The sequence below is a fragment of the Neophocaena asiaeorientalis genome, unplaced genomic scaffold (genome assembly GCF_003031525.2).
Source record: "Neophocaena asiaeorientalis asiaeorientalis breed wild unplaced genomic scaffold, Neophocaena_asiaeorientalis_V1.1 scaffold560, whole genome shotgun sequence".
In the NCBI taxonomy this organism is placed as follows: Eukaryota; Metazoa; Chordata; class Mammalia; order Artiodactyla; family Phocoenidae; genus Neophocaena; species Neophocaena asiaeorientalis.
The window spans coordinates 583,645-607,486 of NW_020173969.1; the positions used below are offsets into that span (position 1 = coordinate 583,645).

General features: G+C 36.7%; 1 protein-coding gene across 1 annotated transcript in view; it reads right to left on the bottom strand.

Moving 5' to 3' along the window:
• The window catches only part of LOC112404936 (EGF-like and EMI domain-containing protein 1), a 184,734-nt gene that overhangs the window by 77,261 nt on the left and 83,631 nt on the right, over positions 1 to 23,842 (bottom strand). The window contains 3 exon segments of the mRNA XM_024753118.1: positions 1,936 to 2,073; positions 6,127 to 6,249; positions 7,960 to 8,079. Coding sequence (XP_024608886.1) covers positions 1,936 to 2,073; positions 6,127 to 6,249; positions 7,960 to 8,079 — 381 coding nt within the window.

Genomic DNA, 23,842 nt, shown 5'->3' on the forward strand with positions numbered 1-23,842 from the left:
TGGGCAAGACTGACCATTTGCAGACTAGAACACATTTATTTGTAAAGGGAAAGTTGTGTAAAAGGAAAATTATGTAAAAGGAAAGTTGATCCTAAAATACACTAAAAAGAAAATTGTTTAATTTCCCTCATGCATGAATGTTTTACAAAGCATCCATGGCCTTAATCTGTTCTCAGGCAAATAAGTCGAGTATGTATACGCACACTCCAAACAAATCATTGCCTTTACTCTAGTGAATATTTGGTCTTTAGGAATGAGTGTTATTTATTGTTGGAAAATGAAATAAACTTGAGCCGTAAACAAAACAATGTTGTCATGTTGACTGCTGAAATGTCATAAATATGCAATTTTCTACATTTTGACCCTGGCAGATGCTATTTTTTCTGGCTGTAAATAAGAACTTTACTGAACTGTACTTTTCAAAGAATAAGGAAAGATATCAAATTATAAGTTGCAAACAAAAGGTTTAGCAAAATTCCAGTTTCCCTTACCCAACAGTCAATAAAAGAAGGTAGGAAGGGAGGGAGGGAGCGAGGAAGCAAAGAAGAAAGGAAGCCCTTTATTTTTTCCAGAGATACAAATGTATTCTACAAGGTAGAAAATTATAAGCATAATTTTCATTACAAAAAAGAAGCAAGGCAATCAACTGGTTTCATTAAGTTAATCACCATAGACACTGAGAAAAATGCAGAAGGTGATGTTCGATCAAGAAATAACAAGTAATGGGGCTTCCCTGGTGGCGCAGTGGTTGAGAGTCCGCCTGCCGATGCAGGGGACACGGGTTCGTGCCCCAGTCCGGGAAGATCCCACATGCCGTGGAGCAGCTGGGCCCGTGAGCCATGGCCACTGGGCCTGCGCGTCCAGAGCCTGTGCTCCGCAACGGGAGAGGCCACAACAGTGGGAGGCCCGCGTACCACAATAAAATAAAAAATAAAATAAAAAAAAAAAAGAAATAACAAGTAATGACATTGTTTTGGTTAAATAATTTATGAAACCAGAATACTTCAAAATCCCTTGAAGTTCACTCTGTCACATTAGTACCAAACTAAAAAATCTCAGTGACTTAGGCTTTTGAAATTCACCTCTTCTCTTTTGGTACTTCAGTTTGCCTCAGATCATACTGTAGCATGAAATGGTCAAAGATTTTTTTTAGTACTCACATCATAATTTTTAAGAAAGGATATAAAGTATCACAAAAGAAAACAAGCAAATATGGTGTCATAATTCTCGAATGATGGCAAATTGTTTTAGGGGCTTGTAGGTGCTCTCAGACCCAGAGCACATAGTAATTTAGTTTGATGCTCACTCTTCCTACTTTTAGTAGATATTCCTTTTTCTCAGAAGTTCTAGATTAAACATTTCATTATGAAGCAAGGCTGGGGTGGAATTTATTCTTCTCATTGTCTCAAATGATATAAGTTCTGATAATATGTTGAAAAAATTATCCATTAAAAATAGTTTTGAGCTGGGATTTCCAAAGAATAACATCTTTTAAAGTTTTCTTTTGGAACGTAGCTACCTGCCATGTCAAAGGTGACATCCAAATTATCACCAAGTTGAAAACCAAAGAACACGATTGCTTCTGCTTGTGGTGGAGAGAATTAGCGTGCATGGTGGCATTTTTGTTTGAATTACAAATTACATTTAATGGTTAGATAGGCCTTAGAATATTTTCCAGAAATAAAACTGTTAAGTCCATATATATTGCTAATAAGTTTTAAATCTCCTTTAACTTCAAAGCAAATATCTAAACACAATGATGTCTTCTGTCAATTAGTATTTCTTTTACATTTATCCAGTAGCCAAAGACACTGCTCACTTTACTTCTTGCAGTTTGAGAGCTGTGGCTACATTAGAGCACTAAGTATTAGAGAAGTAAGGGCTAAATGAATCCAGGGCAACCTCTGAAGGAAGATGGCATTTACCATACATTACCTATGCATGTTTTCTCATCTGAATCAAGCCGGTGTCCATGGTTACAGGAGCAACAGGGCCCACCAACTGCATGTTCATAGTGACAGGAACAACCACCATTATTCTTTTCACAGCTATTGACAATTTCCAATTCAATCCCTTTCCAAAACAAGCAAAAGAGAATTATTAGCATAATAACAGAGAAATCTGAATATATGGCAACAATGGGTACACTCTCTCTGTTGGGAGATGACTGACTTTATTGGAAATCTGTCAACACTCTAAGCATATAAAAGTAAAAGTCTGAGGACATTAAGCATTGTAAATATCTAGACCCTATCAAAAAGCTTATAAACCTATAAATAATGTCAAACTGACAGAGTGTGGCAGAAAGGTAATGAGTCCACCAGTGGTTATTAAACGTATCTTAAAGGGCACTTAACGTCTGGAAATTTTCAGTATTTTCTGAATGTAAAAAGTATGTGTATTGAATCAATGATCAGAAAGCAAATACAGCTGACATATCTGCTCTCAAACTAATGGTATGTTAATATCTGTCCTTTTTTTAGGCTGTGAGTACATGAAAATACTGTTAAAAATGGCTTTGGAACAAAACTATGAACAAAAAACCAATGAATTAGCTGATATATGTAACTGGTATCATGTTCTTATGCTAATCAGCTTTGATGTATACAAGAGTCACTTATTACATAAACATTCTCTTACTTTGAGCACTAATTTGCTGATCGTGGTACATGCCACTGCTTTGGGGCACTTTGGGGGGCATCCAGCTCAGTATATAGATGTCAATTTTCCTGAGCACACAGGTATTATAATCAATCATTTTCTAAGTGAGAAAATGAAAAATAAAAGAATGCATCATTGTTAAAAGTATGGAATTAGATACTCTGCTATTTTCACCATTGGCTTCTACTGTTCTTCATTTGTGTTGCTTGGACACACCTCTAAATGAGAGCAACTACACTGGTTCATTTCCTTCCATTCTTAATTCCTGAATCCTTTGAAAGAAGAAAGATGGGAGAGAACAGGACAAGGGCACTTAGGATTGTGGTATTCCTTGAGAGCCTGTATCACCATTCAAACTGCCAAGGTATCTGCTATGTTGCTGTATAGTTACATGTACAGAAATCATGCTCCCTGGTCCCAGCTTCCAGTCTACGCTAGGCAGCAGCCATGTGTCCAGGGTGCCCAGGGCACATCCCTGTCATTGTGCTCATTCCTCTGTACCTTCATCATCTTGCATTACCCAGCTCGTAACAGATGTTCAAAAATTGGTTTTGAGAGTAGAGAATGGACTTGAGGACACGGGGAGGGGGAAGGGTAAACTGGGATGAAGTGAGAGAGTAGCATTGACATATATACACTACAAAATGTAAAATAGATAGCTAGTGGGAAGCAGCCACATAGCACAGGGAGATCAGCTGGGTGCTTTGTGACCACCTAGAGGGATGGGATAGGGAGGGTGGGAGGGAGACCCGAGAAGGAGGGGATATGTGGATATATGTATATGTATAGCCGATTCACTTTGTTATAAAGCAGAAACTAACACACCATTGTAAAGCAATTATACTCCAATAAAGATGTTAAAAAAAAGTGCTAAAATTAAAAAACAAATAGGTTTTGAATGATTGAATAAACAAAAAAAAGATTATGCTAATGAATTTATTGTTGAAAATAAGAATGCCTTTGGGTTTAGAAACAGCTAGTTTAGGACACAGCAAAATAAGAGCGCTAAAGGAAAGGCTGAAATAATTAAGGGAACTGATAGTTTTCACAGTGTGTTAGCATATACTCTGTAGGGAGACATATTTCAAAGTTTGGCTCCTATTCTCGTTTCCCTGTGATCAATGCAGCTGTAAGACTGCCGGAGGTACTTTACATATAAATGACATTACTGTAACCTCATAAAGAGCTAAACTATACGGGACTCAGACATGCGCATACTCATGTAGAACTGGCCACTAGAAGTAAGCTGAGAGTCTGCGTTCTTGATACAGATGACACTGTTTAACTATCATACCTAAAAATATGCTTTAAAAAAACTTTAAAACCTGATCCCCGTGGTTTCTCATAGATAGCAAATAATCATTATTTACTCAATATATTAAATATGCATGAAATACATATGGAACTTAGGTTCACTATATACTGCTTGGTAGTTTGGGGACAGTTTTATTTAACCATGCTAGATCTGGAATTTTCTAATTTCTAATCACAAGATAGTGATAGTTCATTCATAGCACACTTTGAGGATTCGATGTTTATGCTATACAGTATTTTGAGAGCCTCTGAGAAGAAATGATATAAATACAAAATATTGTTGTCCTAGGAAAAAGTTAAAACAATATTTGCCTAAAATATACTGTTACATGAAGAACACGTAATTCATTGTTTTTTTCTTTTTTTTAATTAATTAATTTATTTATTTTGGGCTGTGTTGGGTCTTCTCTGCTTTGCGCCGGCTTTCTCTAGTTGCAGCGAGCTGGGGCTGCTCTTTGTTGCGGTGCAAGGGCCTTCTCAATGCGGTGACTTCTCTTGTTGCGGAGCATGGGCTCCAGGCATGTGGGCTTCAGTAGTTGTGGCACGCGGGCTCACTAGTTCTGGCACACAGGCTCACTATTTGTGGCTCGTGGGCTCTAGAGTGCAGGCTTAGCAGTTGTGGCACGCTGGCTCAGTTTCTCTGCAGCATGTGGGATCTTCCCGGACCAGGGTTCGAACCCATGTCCCCTGCATTGGCAGGCAGATTCCTAACCACTGTGCCACCAGGGAAGTCCCTCATTACTAAACATTACCATGTTCTGAAAACATTTACCCCACCTACAAGTTTTAAAGCACTCAAAATACCAGTTTTCACCAAGAAAGTTTTGTATGTCAGTTAGTAAATATTGAGGTCTGGTGAGAGCTACACAAAGAACTTAGCCAAATATTCACATGAGGGAAATAAATGTAAAAATACACTTCTACCAAATGTATTCAACTCTAGGGCAAATTGCTTTCCCAAGTAACTTTCACAGAAAGCCTATACCTCATGACTCATTAGCAATAATGACCCCCTCTTTCATGATAACTGAGAACTCACCAGTCAGATTGCAAGGGATTTTATTTCAGGCATCTGTAAAATGTACTCACCTCCTAAACCTCTGGCCACATTAAAAAGCCAAGATATTAATAAGAAAGAAAAACCCATCCACATTTCTCTCTGCCTGAAAGGACTCCTCAGGGCGTTGAGAGAAAGATTCACTTCAAAAGAAGTTATATCCTAATTAGTAGTTAATTCTTCTCTCCCATGTTATTTAGTTTGCTCTTTAAAAGACAAATATCACTGCAGCAAAACTGCCCTGTCTTTAAGCAGTAGAGATATACCAACAGACCTTAAGGCTACACTGGCAACCCAGGCATTAAAGAATTAGAGTTTTATGCACTGGAAGAGAATGAAAAACTTAGTGACCTTAAGAATGTCTCTTCATGAGAGAGCTTAGGTAAAAACACTACATAATTTATTCTGTTTATCATTAGCCTTATTATTCTTCCTTAATTAAAACTGATCAAGAGACATATGACGTATACAAACACATAACAAAGTTAAAAGGATAGTATATTTGGAGCCTAAAGACCCTAGTTCAAGTCCCAGTTCTGTCACTTACTCATTTGCATAATTGAATTTTTGACTTCCGCCCGGAATGGATGGTTTACTAAGATGTGGAGAACTGGAAAGGGCATCTTTGGAACTGAGATGGGAAATCAGACATGATATTACAATCTAGAGCCGCCCCTTGTGCTGCTGGTTCCTTCACTCCTGCTAGTTCCTTTTCCCTGAGTTTTACACCGGAATTATTAGTGTTCAATAAATATTGCACAGCAGAGGTGGTGAAGGAAGACAGACTCTTCACAAAGGAGAGCCATGGGTCCAAGACAGCCCCGAGTCAGAAGACCTGAGACTTCGTTAGTCCTTGTGGTCTACACAGTGGATCATGATACCGACCATTTTCTGTTGACTCTGGGCCCCTGTTTTGTCAAATTAAAATGAGGGGATTGGTCTTCGAAGCTCCCACACCCAGCCTACCCCAGGGGAAAACATTCTCAGGAGCTTCCACTTTCGCAAGACATTCAGTGTAGTTCTTTTGTTTGTTACTCTTGTTTAATACTTGTAAAACGCCACACATTTCCAGGGCTGCGATTATTGCCACTTACTTGAACACTGTTTTCCATCAGCTCCCAGCTCAAATCCAGGGTGGCAGGCACAAGTGAAAGATTCCACTGTGTTCACACAGCGATGGCTACAGGAAGCAAGCCCTTCAGCACACTCGTTTACATCTGCAGAAAGAGATACGCAGGAGCTGTGTCCTCAGAGCTGGAATTAAGATTTCTTTGTAAACTATAAAAATGCACTAAAGCATCCCCTGCCTCTCAACCCCCAACATCAAACGTAACAGTAAAATACCACATAGGCTCCATATTTGCAAATAAACCAACTGCGAATGACATGAACTCTACTGTAGGTCTTATGTTCTCAAACACTTCTTTCTACCTATTAGAACCTACTAGTATCTATTAATTTGAAGAAAGAGAAAACAAACAAAAAATAGACCTTTTCTATCCTCTAATAATACAGGCAGAAGTCATTGTAATTTGTCTTCATGAATATATATCAAATTCTTAACCAAAAATGGTGTCTCTCTGATTTAAGACAGTACAAGTGGCCATACACAAGGCAGATTTGGAGTCTTCATATGTAGCAATCCATGGTGTATATTGTACATAAGATTGTTATAGGGCAATGCCATTTAAACACTGGTGCCCTTTCTCTCTCCTGACACTGATGGCCAAGGCTATTCAGTATAACATCATTTTGTGGCCCATGTAGTTTCTGCAGGCCTCCCTTTAAATGGATAGGTCTCACCATTATTTTCCCAAATAGAACCTCCTCCTTGTACGGTCCTTCATGCCACCCCCCACCAGGACTCTTAAGAGGAAATACTCATTTTTCTAAGGTACTTATAAAACCCTACATAGGCAGTAACTTTGGGGACAGACTTTTTAGGAATAATGTACCAGATATTATTAAAATAAAAATTTGAAAAAGATATTATATAGATAAGTATGGATATATGTATATATCTATATATGTATACATTTGTCAATTTTCCACAAATTTTAATAAGATCCTATTCTGTGTCAGAGACTCAGCAAGGTAGGTGCTATGCAAACAGAGGACCAAAGCAGAAATGTTCTCTGTCAGAAAAGTACGTTAACATAATCCACAGAAAACTTTATCTTGGTTTTGGCTTAAAGAAAAAAAAAACTAACTTCACACTAATTTTTATGTCTAATTCTTTTTCAATTTCTTAAAGTGTTTATCAGTCCCATAAGTCAGGAAACATTTTGTATTTTCTTAATTAATGCAAATAAACTGTTTCTCATTTCATGGAAATGCTGTGATAAAAATGAAGGATTCTGTGATTTCTCAGAAGTTATTAAAACAAAGAGAGCCCCACAGGAATGACTTCATTTATCAGTTCTGGTCATGAAGTAATTTATCACTTTCATCTTTGAATTGAAGTGTGTCTGTTTTGCTATTTCTAGGAAACAGAAATAAGTAACCTTGTAGTTATAGAGTTTCTTTCTTTTTGGTTTTAATTATTCCTAACTTCTGAGAGCACTCATTTGCACATAGTTGCTTTTCAAAGGTTATCCCCACCTTCTGTAGCCTATAATAAAAAACTCCCTGTGAGGTTATGGAAGGTTTTGAAATATTAATTCTGGAATTCACTTCAGAACAAAAAACAGAAAACAAAAAGAATTAATTCTGAAACTACACCAGATCATTTTTTTGTAACTAAAAATTTCACTGAGTTTTTACAGTTTCATAAAAATACCTTTCAGAATGATCAAATAAGAATATAAATGTTCTTTTTTAAGCATAAATGAAAACACCTTTCTCCTAGCTGTTCTGACTAATCAAAACTGAATTACCACAGAATTTCAAACAATTACCCAATTAATCCATCAGTTTCAACTTCCAACCTGCACAGGCCTTTTTGTATTCAGACAGCTGGTACCCTGGGTGACAGGCACTCCTGGCCACGCCATGCTCACTCTGACAGATGTGAGCACATCCATTTCCACCCATGCAGGGGTCCATCGCTAAAAGCAATTAAGCAGTGATAGTTTTCAATTCATTAACTTCAGAAAGATGTACAAAGCAGAAGTGTGGAGAAAGGTAAAAGAGAACTGGGACAGGAGGATTTCTTACATAAAGATGGTAAGGCCTCTGGAAAGTCTTTCCCACTTTCAGATGACGCTAATCCAACAAAATGTTTCCCATTTTGTGATCTGAGCTCCAAAATCTGAACAAATCCAAACATGGATCGAGGTCAAAGAACCGGCTAATTTTACTCTTCTCAAAAGTCCATCTGCTGCCCTCTTGTACCCAAAGTTAAATAGAATCAGCAGGAACTCCTCCACACACCTTTTCATTTTTTTCTCCTTCTGTCCTCACCTTTTCTACTCCTTTGAGCAGCAATTATCCTCAGATAAACCTTTCACCTCCTCTAGATCTCCTCTGCCTTTGGATAAGCAATCACGGTGCCAAGAAAAGGCCAACTGGAGCAACATGGGAGAGTCTTAGCTACCGCTGCCATGGAGATGAAATAAAGAAGTTCAGATCCCACTGGAATTAGTGAGTGACCTCCTTCTGATCTTCTTTTCCCCTCACTTGCTCTCATCTTAGTCTTAGTCATATTCTCTGGAAGTCCAAAGTAATGTGAAGCCACACGTCCTATAAGGAGTACCTCCACACAGAGCTTATTTGTTGAATTGATGAGCTAAGTGATCCTGGTCTGACTCTGTAAATCAGCCTTGGCTACATTACAAGCTGCTGGGGTGGGAATTCCTACTCCTGTATGTTCCCCATTTCCTTTTTTAAAATAATGCACAGAATATAAAAAGCAGAACAGTGAATAAAGCTACCTTGCTCCCACATTCACCCAGTTTCAATGTAACAACTACCACAAAATGTAAGCTGGCAGTACATTAATGATTGCATGCTTTTATTAATTTCTTGTAAATCCTTCCAGACTTTATGAAAATATAAGTGATACAAATATCTATCTATCACAGATACAATATACATTGTTCTACTTCTTGCTTTTATGTAGGGAGAGATTGAATTGAATTTGTGGATCAATTTGGGGGAGTATTGCCATTTGAACAATATTAAGTTATCTGATCCATGAACGCGAGATGTCTTTCCATTTATTTTAGTATCTAACTTATTTCAACAATGTTTTGCAGTTTTCATTATATAATTTTGGCACTTCTTTTGTTAAATTTGTTCCTATGTATTTTATTTGATGCTATAATAACTAGAATCGTTTCTTAACTTTACTTCCAGATTTTTCATTGCTAGTGTATAGAAATCCAATTGATTTTTATAGTTTGATCTTTAATCCCACAACTTAGTTGGATTTCCTTGTTAATTCTAATAGTTTTTTTAGGTGGATTCCTTAAAATTTTCTGTTACAAGGTCCTGTCATCTGTGAACAGAGATACCTTATTTCTTCCTTTCTAGTCTGGATGTCTTCTATTTTCTTGCCTTTTTGCTCTGGCTAGAACTTGCAGTACAATGTTGAATGGAAGTGGCATGAATAGATATCCTTGCCTCATTCCTGATTATAGGGGGAAAGCTTTTAGCACTTCACTATTTAGTGTAAAGTTACTGTGTGTTTCTCATAGGTTCCATTTATTAGGTTGAGGAAGTTCTCTTCTATTTCTAGTTTGTTGAGTTCTTTTATCATGGAAGGGAGTTGGATTTTGTCAAGATTTTTTTCTTGCATCTATTGAGATAATCAGGTGGGTTTTGATATGGTATATCACATTAATTGATTTTCAGATGTTGAACCCATCTTGATTTCCTGAGATAAATCCTACTTGATCATAGTGTATAATCAGTTTTATAAATTGTTGGATTTGGTTTACTAATATTTTGCTGAGGATTTTTACATCTACATGCATAAGAGATATTGGTCTGTAGTTTTCTTTTTTGTGAAATCCTTGTCTGATTTTAGTATCAGGGTAATACTGGCCCCATGGAATGATCTGGGAATTGTTCTCTCCTCTTCTATATTTTGGGATAATTTGTGAATAATCTGTATTAATTTTTCTTTAAATGTTTGGTATTATTTACCACTGAAATCATCTCAGTTTAAACTTTTCTTTTGGGAAGGTTTTTTTTTTTTGGCGGTACGCGGGCGTCTCACTGTTGTGGCCTCTCCCGTAGCGGAGCACAGGCTCCGGAGGCGCAAGCTCAGTGGCCGTGGCTCACGGGCCTAGCCGTTCCGCGGCATGTGGGATCTTCCCAGACCAGGGCACGAACCCATGTCCCCTGAATCGGCAGGCAGACTCTCAACCACTGTGCCACCAGGGAAGCCCTGGGAAGTTTTTAAATTACTAATTCTATCCCTCTCTCTCTCTTTTTTTTTTTCCCCAGGAGGATGTGTGTAGGTCACACACAAATACTACACTATTTTATTTACTTTTTTTTTTTACCTTTTTTTTACAATTTAAATATAGTTAAGGAACAGTATTATGTCAGTTTCATGTGTATACCATAGTGATTCAACATTTAAATACATTATGAAATGATCACCATGATAAGTCTAGCTTTATTTATTAAATGTCTAACCAGATTTTCTATTTCTTTAGAAGTCAGTTTCAGTAGTTGCTGTCATTCTAGGAATGTGTTCATTTCATCTAAGTTATCTAATCTGTTGTGACACAGTTGTTCGTAGTATATCCTATTTTCTTTTTAAATTTCCTTAGGGTCAGTAGTGATGTCCCTCTTTCATTAATGATTTTAGTTATTTGAGTCATCTTTCTTTTTTCCTTTTTTCAGTCTAGCTAAATGTTTGTCGATTTTATCGACATTTTCAAAGAACCAACTTTTGGTTTTAATTAATTTTCTCTCCTGTTTTTCTATTCTCCATTTCATCAGTTTCTATACAAATCTTTATTATTGTCTTCCTTCTTTTTTTTTTTTTTTTTTTTTTTTTTTTTTTTTGCGGTACGCGGGCCTCTCACTGTTGTGGCCTCTCTGGCTGTGGAGCACAGGCTCCGGACGCGCAGGCTCAGCGGCCATGGCCCACGGACCCAGCCGCTCCGTGGCACGCGGGATCCTCCCGGACCGGGGCACGAACTCGCGTCCCCTGCATCGGCAGGAGGACCTCTCAACCACTGCGCCACCAGGGAAGCCCTATTGTCTTCCTTCTTTTCTTACCTTTTCTCATCCTTTCTCTCCTTGTGTTGCTCCTGCCCAGTATCAACTCTCTAAAAACTCTTACATTCGAGTCTGTAGATTCAATCTGCCCCACAATTTCACAAAAGTAAAATTTGCTGGACCTTTTTGGTTTTGCTTGTTTTCTTCATTTTTTTCTGTATGCTTTGTCACAGGTTAAGAAAAAGATGTTGACCTACACAGCCATGTTTATATCAGAAACTTACTTTCTTTACTCCATAACCTCTACCACCAGCTTTTAAGACCAGCAGTCCCCAACCTTTTTGGCACCAGGGGCTGGTATCGTGGAAGACAATTTTTCCATGGAAGTTGGGGGGAGATGGTTCAGGTGGTAAGGTGAGTGACGAGGAGCGATGGGAGGCAACAGATGAAGCTTCACTCACTCACCTGCCACTCACCTCCTGCTGTGTGGCCCAGTTCCTAACGGGCTGCAGACCAGTACCGATCTGCAGCCTGGGAGTTGGGGACCCCTGCTTAAGACAATGGGAGAGGTAACTTTTCTTAACTCTGAAAAGTGAGAAGTCAATTCCACCAGATGCAAGATTATAAAGCATATTGCAGTTATCTTTGATATGTTCTTCTCATTGATGACTACCTCTGGGAACTTCTCTAAATTTACTTTCATCTCTTATTGCCCTTAATGCCTTCTTTATGCCCAAGGTCTCCAACTATGAGGGTTACCAGTCCAGAAAATGGCTGCATATAACCTCCCTACAGCAAGCCATTGTACTGTCAAAACTCCCTTCTGTTTTTGAGACTGATTTTAACTGTGAACTTAAGGATTGGGCTCTAGAAAGAAACATATGGATTGGACTCTAGAAAAACCATAAAATAAATCTCCTACAGTGGCCACTGAAGCATTTGATTGTAAATTTGCAGCTTTTATTCTCAGCTTCAGAACATAGGAGGGCATTTGAAAGTAGAACGTGGGCCACAAGTATTATTTACAGTTAAGAAAGACTGAAAAGACATTGAAATGTTTATCTTGTGTTTAGAGATAAAGGACAGTGCCCTTTACATAGTAGCACTTAAATGGGGCTTGTGATCCTCCAAGAGTAACTGTAACTGGGCTTACCTTCTGCAATAAACAACGGATATTGGTCAACAGACAGCACAGGAGGTGCAACACTGAGCGAAGAGAAACAAAAAGCTCAAATATTGCTGAGTTCTGCTGGAGGCAACTTCTGGATTACAGCACATGAAAGAGAAACCAAAGGAGAGCTCAATGATCTTCCTCAACTGGAGAGACAGATCCCACATCATGATTGTTAAGGCAAGTAGAATTTGTGGAGTGCTGGAAAGGGGGTGGGAGAGTGTTATGTGGAGAAAAAAAAACCCTCCAAAATCTATATAATGATCCTTTTGAACCTTTGACTAAATATAATTCAATATATACATAGGGTACCTCTCCATGAAGTCAAATAAATAACAACACACTGGAAAGAAAAATGAGGGTAACTGTTAGCCAAACAATTCCCAGAGCACACACAGAGCCAGGAATCAGTTCTCAGCAGCCAAAGTGGAGAAATGTTGTTGACTACACAGGGCATTCAGTAGAGATTCCAGAAGGGCCATGGCTAAGTAGTATGGCTAATTGAACCCCAGAGTAAAGTTTACTCTAGATTCGCCCTAACAAATCTTAAAAACAGAGCTTGACAGGATTAAACTAATCTGTACATGAGCTAACTTGGCATCCAGAAAAAAAAGTATGATATTTTTTAAAGGAGTACAACAAAAGCTAGCACTCAACCATGTAAAATTCATAATGTCCCATACCACATGAAAAATTAATAAACATCTGTAAAGAGTAAAAAAATGTGACCCATAATCAAGAAAATACTCATTCAGTAAAAACAGACTTAGAAATATTAGTGATGATTAAATCAGCAGATAAGGACATTAAAGTAGCACTATATATAAACCAAATATGCCTAAAGAATTAAAGAAAAAAATGCATTTAATAAGGAGGAAAATAGAAGATATTAAAAAACTACAAAAGGGAACTTTTGGAGAAGAAGAATACCAGATCTGAAATAAAAATTTCACTAAATGGGACTAGCAGCAGATTAGATAATTAGAAAATTATGGAACTTGAAAAAACTTAGAAATATAAATTATCCAAAATGAAGCAAGGAAAGAAAAAAAAAAACAGCCTACACAATTTAAATAAGAAAGTATGGGTGACCAGTAGGGCAATATTAAGCAGACAATATCAAGTAATTTGAATTTTAGAAGGAGATTCTCTAGTCAAAGTACCAGGAAAGAGGCAGCCTAGCAAGACAGCAAATTTCTACAAAATAACCGCCCTACTGTAGCCAAACATGACACCAGAGGTTGAGTGGCAAGGCTAGACTATCCCCCTCACCAGGCTGTAATCAGGTGTTTCTCCCCCTCCCTTGGGGTGGTATCAGAGGAAGGTTTTGGAGAGTCAAAACTTTCACCACCACTCTAATAACGAGCTCACTCCACCATGGTATCCATGAAAGCCATATGGGAACAGTAAATAGGCACATGTACACTTCCTAGCCAAGTGGCATCAGTGGCGGCCCAGTGCAGAGCTAGAATTCCCATCCCTGCACAGAAGTAATGAGTCATACTCTCCTCAGGAGTTCACAGAAGCCAGATAGGAAACTTGGACTTCTACCTCGATCAGGCAATAACAGGTGGCATTCTCCCCTTATCTTTCCTAGAGTTGTGTCAAAGAAAACTAACTAAGATAGAAGATTTAGATGAGATATAAAGTCTCATAACATAATACACAAAATGTCCAGGTTTCAATAGAAAATCACTAATAATATCAAGAATCAGGAAAATCTCAAAATGATTTAAAAAGTCAACCAATAAATGCCAAAATTAAAATGTTAGAAATGTTAGACTTATCTGACAAAGATTTTAAAGCCACTATTATAAAAATGTTTCAATGAGCAATGACAAACATGCTTAAAACAAATGAAATAGAGTCTCAGCAAAGAAACAGAAGATATGAAGAACCAAATGGAAATCTCAGAACTGAAGAACACAATAACTGAAATAAAATATCAATGGATGTGCTAAAAAGCAGAATGGAGGGGACAGAGGGAAGAATCAGCAGATGGAAGATAGAACAATAGAAATTACCCAACTGAACAACAGAGAGAAAACACACTGAAAAAGAAAAGAAAAAAAATATGGATCCTCAGAGACCTATGGAACTATGACAAAGCTATAGCATTGTGTCAATTAAGTCTTAGGGGATAGAAGAGAGAAAGTGGGGCTGAAAATATGTTCAAAGAAATGAGGCAAAAAATGTATCAAATTCGATAGGACATAAATCAAATTTGATAGGTCATAAATCTACAGATCCAAAAACTTGAGCGAAGCCCAAGCAAATGAACCCCGTCAAAACTGACCCTAAGGTATACCATAGTCAAACTTCCGACAATTAAAGTCAAAGGAAAAATCCTTAAAGCAACAAGAAAGAAATGATACCTTATCTATCAGAGAAAAATGTGAAATAACAAAAGATTTCTCATCAGGAATCATGGAAACCAGAAGGAAGGGACAACATTTTTCAACTGATGAAAAAAAAGCACAACCCAGGATCCTATATCCAGCAAAGTTACCCTGCAGGAATGAAGGAGAAATCAAGACCTTTCCACATGATGGAAAGCTAAGAGAATTTATCTCCAGCAGACTACTCTGAAATAATGTCATTTTTCTAAATAGAAGGGAAATTATTTTTTAAAAAAAAAAGGGAATAGTGGAACATCAGGAAAAAAGAAAGAACAAGAGCATCAGAAAGAAAGAAAGAGCAAGAATAAGAAATATTCTCATTTATAATTCCTTTTCTTAATTTTATTATTCTTATTAATATATATATATATAATTTATATATAAATACAAAAAACTTTTCCTCCCCTCTTGAATCTTCTAAATTATACTTAATAACTGAGCAAAACCTATAACATTGTCTGATGTGGTTATAAACGTACATAGAGGAAATAGTTAAATAATTATATATGAATGGAGAAGAGTAAAGAGAAAGTAGTTAAGGCTTCTATACTTCACTTGAATTGGTAAAATGATTCTACCAGTAGATAAGTCAGTTATACACAATATAATACCTGAAACAACCAGTAAAAAGCTAGGTAAAAAGATACATTCAAAACTGTTATGGGGGGCTTCCCTGGTGGCGCAGTGGTTGAGAGTCCGCCTGCCGATGCAGGGGACACGGGTTCGCGCCCCAGTCTGGGAAGATCCCACATGCCACAGAGCGGCTGCGCCCATGAGCCATGGCCACTGAGGCTGCGTGTCCAGAGCCTGTTGCTCTGCAACGGGAGAGGCCACAACAGTGAGAGGCCCACGTACCGCAAAAAAAAAACCAAAACAAACAAACAAACAAAAAAAACTGTTATGAATAAAATGAAATGGAATTCTAAAAAATGTTATAGTAATGCATAGGAAGATAAGAAAAAGATACAGAAAAATTAAAAAAACAGAAACAATAAGCAGAAAAAAGAAATGGCAGACAAGCTGTGACATATCAATAATAACATCCATGTAAATGGCTTACTATGCCAATTAAAAGGCCCATATTTGAAGAGTGACTTAGAAAACATGTCTCAACTATATACTGTTACATGAAACTCACTGCTAATATGATATAGGCAAGTCAAAAGTAAAAGGATGGAAAAGATACATATCATGCAAACATTAATCAAAAGAAAGCAGGAATGGTTATATTAATATCAGGTAAAGTAGATCTCAGTGCAAAGAAAATTACCAGAGACAGAAAGAGACATTATATAATAATAAAAGGGTCAATGCACCAAGAAGATATAACAATCTGAAATGTATATGCACCAAAACAAAAGAACTGCAAAACATGCAAAGCAAAAGCTGATAGAAATGAAGGAGAAATAGACAAATTCACAATTTTGGTTGTAGACTTCAACACCACTCTTTCACCCATTAATAATAGAACAACTAGACAGAAAACCATCATCAAGAACATAGAACTCAAAACCACCATCAATCCATAAGATCCAGTTGACACTTATAAAATACTCTACTCAACAACAGCAAAACATACATTCTTGTCAAGTGCCCACAGAACACTAAACAGAGCACATCTTCTATGTAATCCCTAAGCCAAAGAGAAAATCTCTAGAGAAAATCAAAATCATCAAGCTGAATAAAAACAAAAATTCAACATCAAATATTGGAGGACACAGTTAATGCAGTGCTGAGAGGGAGAGGGAGAGGGAGAGAGATCTGCAGTACTAAATACATTGAAAAGGTCTCAAATCAATAATCTAAGCTCCCACCTTAAGAACTTAAAATAAGAAGAGCAAAAGAAACCCAAATCAAGTAGAGTGAACAAATAGTAAAAATGAAAGCAGAAAGCAATAAAATTAAAAACAGAAAAAATAGATAACATTATTGAAGCAAAGAGCTGGTTCTTTTTTTTTTTAACATCTTTATTGGAGTATAATTGCTTTACAATGGTGTGTTAGTTTCTGCTTTATAACAAAGTGAATCAGCTATACATATACATACATCCCCATATCTCCTGTCTCTTGCGTCTCCCTCCCACCCTCCCTATCCCACCCCTCTAGGTGGTCACAAAGCACCGAGCTGATCTCCCTCTGCTATGCGGCTGCTTCCCACTAGCTATCTATTTTACATTTGGTAGTGTATATATGTCCATGCCACTCTCTCACTTCGTCCCAGCTTACCCTTCCCCCTCCCCGTGTCCTCAAGTCCATTCTCTATGTCTAAGAGCTGGTTCTTAGATCAATAAAATTGGCAATAGCGACTGACAAAGAAAATAAAAGATACAAATGACCAATATCAGGCATGAAACAGGATATCACTATAGACCCTGATGACATCAAAAGTATAATAAGGCACTACAGCAAACAACTCTGCCAAATTTGGCAACTTGGATGAAATGGGCTAATTCCTTAAAGGAAATACAAACAACCACAACTCGTTCATATGAAATAGAGAATGTGTATAGACCTATGACTCTGAAAAAATTAATTCATCAGTTAAACACTCCCCAAAGAGAAATCTCCAGGCCCAGATAGTTTCACTGAATAATTATACCAAATGTTTAAAGAAGAATTAACATCAATTCTACAATTTCTTCCAGAAAATAGAAAAGGAAATACTTTACAATTTATTTATTTTATGAAGCTTGCATTATTCTAATACCAAAGCCAAGCAAAGATGGTACCTAAAAAAGAAAAAAAAAGAAGAAAGAGAATACTATAGACCAGTATCACTCAAAAATAAAATTACAAAAATCCTTCACAAAATTTTAGCAAATAGAATCCAGCAATATATACACAAATTATGCAACATGACCAAGTAGGTTTATTGCAGCATGCAAGGCTGGTTCAATATTCAAAATCAATCAATGTACTCTTCATATTTACAGAACAAAGAAGAAAATTCACATGATAGTATCAATCAATGTCAAAAAACACTTGACATAATTCAACGTAGTCACGATAAAAAGAAAATGGGAGCACTGAGAACTTCCTCAACTTGATACAGAGCATATACAAGAAACCTACAACTAACATTATACTTAACGGTAAAAGACCAAATTATTTCACCCTAGGATTAGGAAGAGCACAAGAATGTTCATTCTCATGGCTCTATGCAACATAGTGCTAAAAATTCTAGCTGGTGCAATCAGGCAAGAAGAGGAAATAAAAGGATCATTGATCAGATAGGAAGAAATAAAACTATTCCTATTTGCATATGACATGATTGTCTGAAAATCCTAAGGAATCTACAAACTCCTAGAACTAAAATGTGAGTTCAGCAAGTCAGCAGGATACAAGATAAACATATAAAAGTAAATTGCATTTATACATACTATTAATGAACACATGGACAGTGAAATTAAAAAGACAAAACACCTGCAATTACTCATTTACAGGACACATTTTATATATTTGAATAGATTACATACAATTCTTTGAAGGCAGGGACCTGACTCATATAACTTGATATCCCCATATGTCTAGAATCTATATAGAAGGTGCTTTATAAACTGTGGTTTGCTGGAAAAAGGATGCAACTATCAGAAATTTGGTTTCAGGTATTTGTCTGTTAGAAGCTGGAAAATTGAATGACACAATAGATACACAGTGGTAGACTCTAGATGCATATGAGGGAATAGGACCATGTCCTTGCCCTCCTGAACCATTCATTCTGCTGGGTGAGGTAGACAGTATATGAGTAAATCAATAAGAAAAATCATCACAGATTATTCTGAGTGCTGTGAAGGAAATAAACAGGATGATGTGAGAGACAGTAGCTGAAGAGGAGAGCCTGACGGGAAAAGAGAATTTGGGGTAGAGGTCTTAAGACATTGAGGCAGAAAAGGCATAGCATACTCAAGAACGAAAGGAAACCTCTGGATGCACATGTAAGACACTGTGGTCCACAGTAAAGATTTTGGAATTAATTTAAGTTCAGTAGTAAGCCATTGATGATTTTAAATGGAGAAGTGGTAAGGAGTAAAATTCCCATGTCTCCTAAATCTTGGTTCAATAATCCTTTATTTTTATTAAAGATGGTTAAAATATGTGTATTTTTTAAGAAAATGCTTCATTACAAAATGGTAGCCCTGAAGCCACATGGGATAAAATCTTTCATTGACTTTGCAATCTTAAAAATCTCTCTGTATCTTGCATTCTTATACACAGTTAAGGCATTTCAAATTCAAAAGAAATTGCTGTTTCCTTTTTACTTCTGTGTAACTTGAAGAACACAAATAAAAAGGTAATTTGGATGTATGAGTTTGCATGAATTTCACTAAATATGTTAGCTTAAGAGCAGTTTAAAATAATACACTGCAATTTATCTTGAACAGCTCAAACTCTGGCTGAAAATCATTTTAAGGGCTTGATTATTAGTCACAATTATCGAAAATGCTTAAGTAAAAAATAAAATAATTTTATTTTATATATTCCCAGTACAACTTAAAACCTATTTAGGTTTTTAACAAATATGAGATAAAAATATGATTTAAAAATTGGTTATGACTATAATATTTATTTCAAATGAGTGTTTGTCATATACTTCTACTTTCCAAAGAATGTATTGGATAAACAGTCAGAGAGATATTCTTGACTTATTTGTAAAATTAAACACATACAGCCATCTTGCAAACTGAGCCAATTTACACCTCTGAATTTTAAAGAAAAACTTCTTATAGCATCTGTACAAATGTACACTGAGGCAGCTAAATGTTATTTAATTATAATCAGTGACACAAATTTCAAGCTCAACACCAGAATTTTTTCTCCCTTAAAGATGCTCTATTACACTTCCTCAAGTTTTCCAGTCACCAGTCTTCTGACAGTTAAAGACGGAAGAATTAAAGATGCCATGGAAAAGATCTGGCTACTTCTGTTCTTAGTATTAAGACCTCCCAAGACTCTCAGGTAACACTTTCTCAAAATGACTTCCTCAAAAGCACATGTTGGTAACCTCCATGTATATCCCCATAGGCCCCAGAGCATTTGCTAAAGGTATTCACTAGTCAGAGTCCCTTGATTTCCTCTCTCTGGAGTCTCACTTTTTGAGTTTCAAAGATGCCTGAAAGCAAGTGATTCTTTTTGTAAGGTTAAGATATCCATGTTTAACAAAATACCCATGTGGCTAAACAGTGCACCTCTTCATATATGAGGGTTTATCAGCATTTTACCAGGGAATATGTTCTGGTCCAAGAAATATATTCCTAATGAAAATTACTTGGATATATGGTAATAAAATATCCCCTCTAAAATCCCAACAGCTTCCTTAATTGTTGATATTTTAAATATATGGGGTCTCTATATGTGCAGCAATTCTAGGTAGAGGACTTCTGTGACCTTGGCATTGTCCTCTGGACCAATTCTTACTCTTCTTTCAAAGCTTAACTTAGATATCATCTCTTAAAAGCTTTTTCTGAAGCCCTTTAGGCTGGTTTACATGCTATGTACTGGGGTTCCTATAATATATTATGTACAACTTTACTACTGTGTACTCTTCATGCATTTGTCTCCCCCACCAGACCATGAGCTTCTTGAGGGCAGGGACCTTTGATTTTTGTATCAAAGAACTCTTCACTTCCAACTCCAGTGCCTGGTATATAATAGGAAGTTGAAAACGTCCCTTGCAGGAAGAAAATGAATGACAAAGCAACATGTGAGAAAATGGTGAAGAAGATAAGCAGATTTTCTATCTGGTGAAATACCAAATGACTATCCCAAGCCTGAAAGAAAGAAATCCTCAAAGCAAAAATGAGATAAAACAATCATTCATTCCATGCTCTTGAAAAAGAGGCAGAAAACCCCCCAAACCTTTAGATTTTCTTTTTAAGTTTTGCTCATTACTAATATTATTCATTTCCTACACTCACTAGAACTGTTAAAGTCCCTCAGAGAGTCAAGATTTATTTCTAGCACAGCATTATGGATCCTTTTCATCTAGTCCTAGATAAAATGCAAGAAATCTATTTAGTTCATGGAGAGAAGTGCGGCTGCCGTTGGAGCTTCTACATGCTTAATGAACTGCATGTTCACTTGAAAGGCTAATCCCATCCAACTAGAGTTAGGGCCATTATGAGGCTTACAAGGGTGCTCAGACATGAAATGCTGGCTAAGAATCTAACTGAGATTCATAATAGACAGCATCCTGGTTTATAGGACAGGGAGGTTGTATTAATCAAAGTACAGTATAAGACTTTGTATTGATTGAATGGAGAAACTAGCCACATCTTCCTACGCTGCTATAGTTTAGTCTAGCTGTCAATTTGGCAGTTCCTGGGTTGCAAATTGTGGACACTATTGCTTAACATTCATGTCTGCTTCACATCCCAGCAGTGTCAGTTCACCATCAATGATCATGTTTCCTAACTGCAGTCCAGCCCAGCTGAAGAGCCAGTTTCTAATACAATTGCAGCCAGCTCTGACAAGAGGTCTGGTAGTCAAATGCCACCTTCTCTGAGGCACTCTGGAGACTATCTGCTTTATACGGCATTGATAGATGCAATGAGAAAACCAATGGACAGAAAACAAACACTTTTTAAAGTTAAGTATTTTATATTATTAAAAATTCTATTCTTCCTCAGAATTGCTATAATAATTATTGTCTAGAATATTCACATTGATATTTAACAGGTTAAACTTTCAAAATGGCATAGAGGAAAGATTAAAAAGACATGAATTTGTAACCTGACTGCCAAGGTCACTAGTTCTGTGACCTTGGGACAGTCTTTTGACTTCTAGGAGCTTTTAGCCCCTTAACTGTAAAACAGGCATAATAACAACTACTTCGTGGTATTGTTGTAAATATCAAGTGAAATAATGTATGTAAATCAACTAATATAGTATCTGGAATATTGTTCAAATGTTAGGCATTATAAGTGTAAATATAAAAGAGAGGAATTGAAATGGACAAAAAACTAAAAAGCTAACATCAGAAAGAGAGTTTTGGAATTTAATACATGTAAAGTAAAACAACTGCGAGTGATGTGAAATCCAGAGTGTATTCAGGTTTGTGAATAGCTAAACCTGACTGAAGTTGAGGAAATAAAAAATCCTTATGTAGGGAGTTAAAAGCATCAAGACAAATACTAAAATCAGCAAAGATGTACTGAATTCTTACTAAGTGTCAGATCCTAGGAGAGAAAGATAAATAAGAACTGACACTATGCAGGGAGATGAACAAATATGTACAAATGGGAAAAGATGTAGAAAGAGAAGATCAAGTATTAGAAAAAGAACAAGACCAGGAAAGAATAGGGTCTCAAAATCTAAGGGAAGAGACTTTCAAGATGGAAGTCAAGTGCAAGCTGGGTCAAAACTGCTGAGGGCTGAGAGCCAAAAGAAAGGACTAGCATGTTATGAGTGCTTTCCTGGTGCTAAGTACAGTTTCAGGTACTTCTCACATATTTGTTCAATACATCATTCAAGTAAGATAAGGAAAAGTATTTATTGAATGGTAGTAGGGAACAAGGAGATGAACTGAAGAGATAATAGCTCTGAGCTACATTTGGAAATCTTTAACAAATAATAATACTTCTTATAATTACAGACTAATAATTATTAAAATTATGGATAATATATGCTTAATATGTTCCAGGAACTCTTGTAAGTGCTTTAAGTGCATTCATTCATTTAATCTTCATAAGAACTCAATGAAGCAGGTACAATTTAAATATCCATTTTATAGTTAAAGAAACTGAGGCAGAAACTGTATTCAAGATCCCAAAGCTAAAGAGTGACAGAACTGGGATTTGTGGAAAAAGGAGGGCTTCAAACTCAGGAGGCTGGATTCAGAAACTTGTTTAACTTCTACACTATACTAGAGGAGAAGAGGTCTGGGCTCTCTTGTGATAACTATAGAGATGGGATGCTTACAAAGATAGGTTATAAAGGGTGGTGTACCCAGAAGATAAGTGATGAGAAGACAATTAAAGTTGGACAACAATGATAAATACAGAAGACAGAACAGCCAGTGGGGGAATGGGGCTTTTGATCCTGGGAGATGGGAGAAATGGCATTAAAGAAAAATTTGAGAGTGTGCAGAAATTGATTCTTAAAACTCAGTAATCAAGGATTGGGAACCTGCAAAGTGAGGCTCCTGGAAGGTTGCACTGGATAAAGTATATGTGGTATGAGAACAAGATTTGGCGTCATCAATAACTGAATTCCAGTCCTGACTCTATCAAGAAACAGCTATGTTACCCTGTAGCTGAAAATGTACTCCTCTCTGCTTTAGGGTTCTAACAATAATTTTTGTAAGGAAACTTACTAAGCTCTTTACATGCATTACTTATTTAACCTTCATTCACAATCTTATGACATATGTATGATTATTATGCCCAAATCACAGATGAGGAAATACTAATGAGTTTAAATTAACAGCACATCTTCACAGTGAATGAGGGAGCTGGGATTCCAGTCCAGATCCATCTGATCCCATAGTCCTTTATACCACTAGGTCATACTGCTTCTTTAACAACCAGATGTTACCAATGAGAAAAAAATAGGTTTTAGAAACTTGAATCTAATCCACAACGCATAAGTATAGGAATGCAGGAAGTTGAGAGCAATGGCAGCAGTGGCAATTGGGGACCAGTTATTTGAAACTGAGTATGTGTGTAGCACCAACCCCAAGGACTGAGTTGGAGTGCTGGCTAGGGAAAACATCCCCAGAGTTGTGAGCAAGTTTTTTAAGGGGGGCACTTGTTGGGTGGGTGATTGAGATAAGACATGTGCAGGAGTGATTGAAGAGAATTCAATAACATAGGATCATTTCAAAAGTGATAAGAACAATGAAAATGGATCTTCATTGCTTAGCTTTTCCTAAAGATGGAAATTATTTCACAAGAGTTTTCCTCTTAATGATGCAGGAGGAATGTTGGAATACTGATTTACAAATTGGGATACTACATTTTTCAAGGAAAGTCAAATGTTCAAGTATATTTACAGATACCAGACCTTTCATTTTAATTTTTGGTTCGGAAAATGTTAAAATACAAAAATTTCAAATCATTTCCAAAGTGTTACTATAGCTTAATAACTGTCATCAACAATTTCCATGTATAAAGGCATTTCTAGACAT